The sequence below is a fragment of the Seriola lalandi genome, unplaced genomic scaffold (assembly GCF_002814215.2).
Source record: "Seriola lalandi dorsalis isolate HSWRI2012SDOR001 ecotype SW California unplaced genomic scaffold, Sedor1 jcf7180002054883, whole genome shotgun sequence".
Lineage (NCBI taxonomy): Eukaryota > Metazoa > Chordata > Actinopteri > Carangiformes > Carangidae > Seriola > Seriola lalandi.
The window spans coordinates 2,701,711-2,709,010 of record NW_019525658.1 but is presented as its reverse complement, the minus strand read 5'-3'; the positions used below and the strand labels follow the sequence as shown (position 1 = coordinate 2,709,010).

Sequence of the window (7,300 nt, the reverse complement as noted above, 5' to 3'; positions counted from 1 at the left end):
GCAAATTTTCCCCATTTCCAGGTGTCATACTTAAACAAACTCCTCCTAGAGAATCAATCAGATCGACATCATATTTGCTCAGTCTAATCTAAAGACCTTTTCAATGCTAAATTGCTAAGCGTTTGAATTTTCATTGGAGCACCTGCCCGTGGCGGCATGGCAAATTTCAAAGTATTCGCCATGAAAGCGGAAGTTGCTATAACTCCAACACGTATGTCAAAACTGCCCCAAACTTTCCATGTAGGATGACTGTCCCCCACACTGAAGACATCTGCATGGTAAAATGAAGTCATAGTCATAGCGCCACCCACTGGACACAGGAAATAACCCTTGAGGGTCAATCATCATTTGACTTACATGAGATTTTCAAGGTCTCGTCTGCACTTCATATAGAGGCAGAAGTTATATGCTGTGCGTTTAAATTGTGTTGACTCAGTAAGGTTTAGCGTCGCCTAAATACTGTTTACTTTGTGATTGTTCAGTTAACACTTAGACAAATAAAAATATGTATATATTTTATCCAAATATTTGACCAAGAATTGATAAGGAACAGGATCAATAAAATTCAGATGATTGCCATCCCTTTATATGATGACTTTAAACTTAGACCATAAGGAAGTGTTTGAGACGTGGCATCAGAAAGTCAGTTTAACGTGTGTTTGCATATACTGTGTGTAAATAAACTGTTTACCGTGTTTGTGAACTGACAACAAACTGGTCCAAATACGCTATTTTGAACTGAACTGAACTGAACGCTCCTTGTTAGCAGGTTGTCATATGACAAATTAAAAACAATAAAAGCCACTCTTCCTCGTCCTACCTTGACGTTGCCATTGGCCATGTGCTGCAGCACCCAGATGCGGTGGGACCAGGCGTTGTAGTTGCTGGGATAGCGGCAGGCGGCGTCGGAGCACACCTTCATCTCCTGGTGGAGCGTCCTGGCCAGGTGATCACTGAGCTGCTGGCTCCTCCCTCCATCAGCCTGCTCCACTTCACCCTGCTGCTGCTTCCTGTTGCGGCCCACAGCAGACACCTGACGCAGGATCTGCTGCAGCACCCAGCGTCTGCAGGGAGACATCAGCTGCTGAGTGACATCACCTGGTGTGCAGGTAGGGCAGTTACTACTGTCAATGATTAACTTGTTAATAATCTAATTGATTAAAGACACATGAACAGAGGATGCAGAGGAGGAGCTGCACTGTGTAGTACCTGGTTCTACCACTAGGTGCCTCTTACTGTTCAGTGAGATGGAGTTACAGGTGTTTACTGACTAATTATAAAGCTAAGCATTGAGATGCTTGCATCCAGCTGTTTGGCAGCTGTCTGTTTCAGCCTCAGCCTTTAACCGGAGCAGAAGCAGCTGCTCGGCTGACGCAGGCTGGGAGTGCAGCACACACACACACTCGTGCATGCACACAATGCATGCAGAACACAACTAGCTCTGTCAGGTTGCAGTTTGTAGTGATACAAATATTAAAGTAAAGCACTGGGACAGAGATGGCGAGGAGGAGTTATTTTCAGAGTTAAAGAGATGCTTCAAAGAGTCTTCAGCCTGATCATGACCACAGTCTCTCTCCTCTCTCTCCCAGTCCATCTTTCACACTGTTGTCAGTTGGCTTTTTGGGATTGTTACTGGCTAAAATACCTGATTCCTGGGCAGCTTTTCTAAAAAATTGCAATGAATGTTGTGATGCTTTTCGATGTTTTTTTTGTTTTTTTTGCAATGAAACTGTGGGAACAAATAAAAATTGAAATATTTTATTTCATCTGGAGAAAAAAAGTAGCGGAGCGTCGTTCCAGTGGCTCCGGCAGCTCTACACCTGTGGTTCCACCACACTGTTGAATGTGGTACAAAACAATTTAACCCTGCTTTGTGTAAAACATCGGGGAAGTGCTTTACACGGTCTTTAACAGTCATTTTTGTTGGTAAATGTGAGATGCTCATGTCACACGTGTCTGCAGCTTCACAACATTCTTCAAGCAGGGAACAAGGAAGTGAGTTTGGTGATGTACATCAAGGTTTCGCGCAGGGACTGGTGTGATTGGTTCAACTCAATTGGAAACTATGATGATTGGTCAAATTTGCGGAAGAGTTGTGGTGACTGGACAAAAATGCAAGGTCGCGCAGAATTCACATGGATTGGTTCAATTAAATTGCATTAATTATTGTGATCCCGACATTCTGGAGGGACTGTGTTGTGATGTTAGCCATGTATACTAGCTCATGTGTTAACAAAATGACACGCTGTTGATGTGCGACGTAATCACGGACAGGCATTTTGAACAGAGTTTCGGTTCTCAACCGGACTCCAACAGCTGCTGTCATTCATAAACGCTGCTCAGTTACCAACCGTTTCAGCCAACACACTGTAGTGACTAATATTTGGAGGTGTTCGGTGAAGAACAGGGTGGGACGGTTAAGGCAAATACCACAGAGGTGCAGTGTCCAACTGGATCTCTACATAACAGGTGTTACAGTACAGTGGCTAATGAGTCCTGTCCTTACACTGACTGCCCCAAAAACACAAATGAACAACAACAGTGCCCTCTGCAGCCAAGTCTTACCGGTGTATCCACGTCTCCGGGCTCTTGGGGAACTTGGTGAGGGCCAGCTTGCCCAGGTAGAGGTCCTTCTCTGGGTTAAGAACTCCGCACTGCAGCAGCTCCTTCCTGCAACAACAATCAGCCACACATTAGGCTGCTTTCAACGAACAGAAACCCTGTTCAGACCTGGTATTAACATCCGTCTCAGGTGACCTGATCACAAGTGGTCAGCTCTAAGTTCAGGTGTGAATGCACCAAGACACATTGAGGACACACTTGAGATCCGATCACTCAGACCACATTCAGAGGTGGTCTGAGCCACATGTGGCCACATTCTTTTAACAGTGTGAACACAAATGCATCCTGGGCCACATTGGGGGGGGTTGTTGTTTCATATAAAGGTGAGACAATAGAATACAATCTGTGAATGGATCTGAAGCTAACCAGTGGTTTGAAATACTCTGGACTCTGGGAAGTTCTCACAGCAGCTACTGTTTTATCTTTCACTGTGACCATTTCCAGGTACACAGCAGAAACACAGTAGAGTACAGAGGAATCCACCAGGTAAGGTGTGATGCTCTGTATGTGATTGGCCAACGCAGCGCCTTGCTGGATGACATCACATGAACCAGATTCAACTTTTTTTGAAGCACATCGTAGTGTTGTTCTTTTCAAATGAATGAGAATGGCTGCAGGGTGTGAGCGTGGCCGCACAGCAGACTACATCCTGTGTTGTGTTGGGCTGAGATCAGTTTTGACTATATGGTCGTCTTCTGTGTAAAGATGTCATCCACTTGTGGTACACAGCTGACATTCATAAGACCAAATGTATGTAGCTGTGCTGGTGAATCTGTACCTGACATTCCAAGCAGTGGTGAAGTCTGGGTTCAGCAGCAGCAGTGTGCAGGTGATATCCACTAAAGCTGAGGACACACAAACACCATCTGTTAGCTTCTCTCGTTTTCTTCATTATTATATAACATTACATTTATTCAGTTACTGGCAGGTCATTGGCTCTCAGTACTGGAGAAATTATGAAAATAGATTTCCTATGTTTTATTGCAACATGAAAGTTCTCTGGCACATTTTATCTCATCAACTCCGTTTCTGATTAAGACATTCATCTATAATGCATTCTCACTGTTCGCAGCGCAGCAGTTCATCTGCATCTCTCTCTCTCTCTCTCTGAATCTGTGTGTATCAAGGGCGGGGCAGCTCTGTCACACACTGTAGCACCGTAAAAACACACACAGACTGCTCTTTGTGACAATGCTGGAGAGGACTAAACGTTCTAAGTGTGGTCAACGGTTTTGCATTTCAGAGCAGAAACACAAGCAATCTCCAGAAACATCCAGGGAAAGTCTGTTCCAGGTGTTCCAGGTGTGTTTGTGCCACTACTGCACAGTAAAATACTGTGAAAGAGGTCCTGTTGTAAATCACTGTGTATTACATTTACATCGTTACAAAATCAGCCTGTTAGTAGTGATCTGTTCAAAACAATGTTGTTGCAGTTTATTACAACAGAATGTTAATTGAGTATAAGTGGAAAAAATAAGCAATGTTAATTCAGTTATTTTATTTTTTACCATACCCATCCCTAGTAAGAGCCTTAGATAAACAGCATCACCAGGACACAATCTTCACTTATCTAAAACTATAATAATACAAAAACTAAAATAAAACAGGGTGTGATCTTGTCATATTAACGACTGAGACCTGCCATTAAAAACACTTATTAAAATAAAAAAAAAATAAAAAAAAACTGTATGCAGTTGGGCCAGAGTTTTTGTCAAGGGTTCTGTACATAACAAGCACATTGTGTGCATCAGTAGCTGCCACATCCCATCACTGCTGCAGTATATCCTGCTTGTTACTGATGCTGCAGTTCTGAGGTTAAAGAAGACAATGAAACTGGTCCCAGTACTCTCTGTACAGATATGACATACATGTCCCAATAAATACACCATCATATCTAATCATCTGACTGTAACCCGGCAGACGTTGAGTGAGTTCAGTTACCTTCCCTGTCCAGCCAGTGTTTGCGCTGGCGGTAGAGCAGCAGTTTGTTGTGGACATATGGCAGCAGGAACTTGACACACCAGCTCTCTACACCCAGCTTGTTCTCCACCAACACGATGGGACTGCGGTTGTAACGAGCCTCTGGACATGGGATCACGCCGATCTCGTCACTGAGGGAGGAGACGGAGAGAGTGACGGAGGTTTTCACCTGTTGTCTATTACCATGGAAGAATCACTGACATCACATCATGTGGCGTCAAATCACATTCTCAGGGACAGCTCGACAGTTTCTGAAAGACCTTTTGTTCAAATGCTGAGACACAATCAGTCACAGCTCAGCTTGGTTTTCTTCATGCTTTTTTTGTTTGTTTTGTTCTTGTAGGATATTTGACTAAGACTTTTTCTTAAAAGGGACTATTTGTAAATTTTCTCTGCTGCCGAATGTGGTTTCTTGTCAGTATCAGGTTGTGGAGATTGTCACATGACAAGAGCTTCAGCCATCGTTGTGTTTTCAAGACAAGAGGTTATAATACGTCCTCTAAGCAGGACTTCCAGGCAGATTGGCCTGAGCTGGGGCTAGCTGGTTAGCACGCTAACTTCAGTAGAAGAAAAAAGATGATAGAGACAAGAGTTAACATTTGCATTGCTTTCCACTTCTGGAGACAGTGTTTGGTGAGTAAAGTAATGAAGTTTGATGCTGAACTCACTATGTTTCTCCTAGCGTGGCACATAAACAGCTGTTAATACTAATGGCTATGTAGCAATAGCACAACTTATAATTAGCTCCACAAAGGTCCTTTTACACTGTGATTAACAGGTTCATGTCATGATGTCTTGCTGTGAGATGTGTATAGTAAAATCTTGGTCACAAATTAATCGGTCAGACTACACGATATTAATTTGGGGGCATATTAAGAGGTTGTGATGAATGATTCTTAGTATTATGATGTTAATAAATATGAGCAAACAGACTCGTTTTTTTACTACAAACATGATGCTTGTTGTAAATATGTACAGGCCAAGTAAAAGTGTTATCCCCTTTTTCATGGCCAGTGTTATGACGATGACATGGGTTGTAGCAGGTCACACTGTGAAAACTAGATCCTTTCACATCAGTCAACTTTTGTGTTTTTGTCTTTGTTCTCCAAAGATCTAAACCGGCTGTTCAGGACCACAGCTGACCAACAACCAGAGGTTTCAGCTTGTTTCTCACGGCTGTTACCTTTCATTAGGACAGTCCAGCATCCCTCGGTCCATGAGGGTCTCCAGCCGTCTCTTAAAAAAAAGACTAACTGACTACCTTTTCTGAATTTCTGGTCCTGGTCTCCACAGCTCACATTCCTGCTTCATTAGTTATCAGAGACAGATGAACCGCTAACAGGTAACGTTGGCTGCTATCACTAGCTAAACCTGACAGCCTGCTGCAGGTTTACCTCAATTAAAGAGACGGAGGCAGCAATAAAAAGACATAAAAATTAATTAATTACTAAATGACTTGATCTCATCGTTAATGAGCTAGCGACACTGGACCGTGCAGAATGTGGTAGATTTGACAGCAGCCTTATCACGTCAAAAGGTTATCGAGCTAACTGCACCAAACACAACAGCGTTAACTTCATCTGTTAACGAGCACATAGGAAACAGTTTCCGCGGGCGTGTTCCGAACAAACACGTTATCTGTCTAACGGAACAAACGAACAGCTGAGCTAGCTCACTAAACTGTCAACTTTCTGTGGACCGCTCTGATTCCAGGTGATAGTCCGAGCCCACACAGTTGAATAGCTGGATGAAGATGGATGTGACATCGGACACTGTCAATGGATGTGACCGCCACCACTCCGGTCTGTCTGGGTTCTTCACGGCTAGCTTTACTTACATGTTGGGGTTTCTCTTGAAGGCATTAGTGATGTCTTTGACAACTCTCTGGACCAGGACGTCCACCTCCTCCTCCGACTCCGCCATTTTTAGAACATCCAGTGACGTCACACAGACAAAGATCGTTTTCCGGTTTAAAAAAACAATAATACGGAAGCCCGGAAAAGCCATAAGTAAAGATACTGCCGAGGCTCGTGGGTGTAAGGTCTAATGGGGGCTAAGCAGCAAGGCTGCGTTTAATGCATTCACTTGAGGAAAAAGAAGTCTGCTCTTTTTTTCTGAATTACTGAGATAATTATCTCAGAATTCTGAGGAAAGTTTTCATGAGAAATCTAAATTCTGCTGTATTTTTTTCAATTAACATTATTATTATATAAATATCTCGTTAATTACAGTTTACAGTTTAGTTTATTTCTGTCATTTTCCAACTTATAAAACTCAGATACACTGGTAGGTAGACAATAAATAAACATTAGCTTATTTCTTTTATTTTATTTATTTGTGATAATTATTTTGTTCATTCAGAAAAAAACAGATTGGAATTTTTTTTAAAGAAAACTGTTCTGGGGCTCACTAGCATTCAACCTAATGTAACCCTTTGTAGCAGTATTTGTGACTGGGATTACTCAAGAGTCTATGTTAATTTACATGTAGTATAAATCTTCTCTACAGAATCATCAAATGCATCATTTTTCCCACATAATGACACCTGCAATTTATATCTTTTGCTTTGTAAATCTGCTTTACAGTGTCTCACTGTACTCACTGGAGATAAGATTAAAATACTGCAGTGCATGCAACACAGAGACAGACAAAAACTCCCTGGTGTGATCTAATATTGAAAAAAGAAAATCTTGAAAAG

The 7,300-nt window shown here is 42.3% G+C and overlaps 1 protein-coding gene across 1 annotated transcript in view; it reads right to left on the bottom strand.

Moving 5' to 3' along the window:
* ptar1 (protein prenyltransferase alpha subunit repeat containing 1) overlaps positions 1-6,543 on the bottom strand; it is a 13,236-nt gene extending 6,693 nt beyond the window's left edge. Inside the window, exons 1-5 of the mRNA XM_023397781.2 lie at positions 6,440-6,543; positions 4,564-4,733; positions 3,401-3,467; positions 2,566-2,670; positions 821-1,064 (exon numbers count right to left, since the gene is read on the bottom strand). Of these exons, the coding sequence (XP_023253549.1) occupies positions 821-1,064; positions 2,566-2,670; positions 3,401-3,467; positions 4,564-4,733; positions 6,440-6,525 (672 nt within the window). The 5' untranslated portion in view covers positions 6,526-6,543. The remainder of the gene's footprint in view (positions 1-820; positions 1,065-2,565; positions 2,671-3,400; positions 3,468-4,563; positions 4,734-6,439) is intronic.
* Between the last annotated feature and the right edge of the window lie 757 nt (positions 6,544-7,300).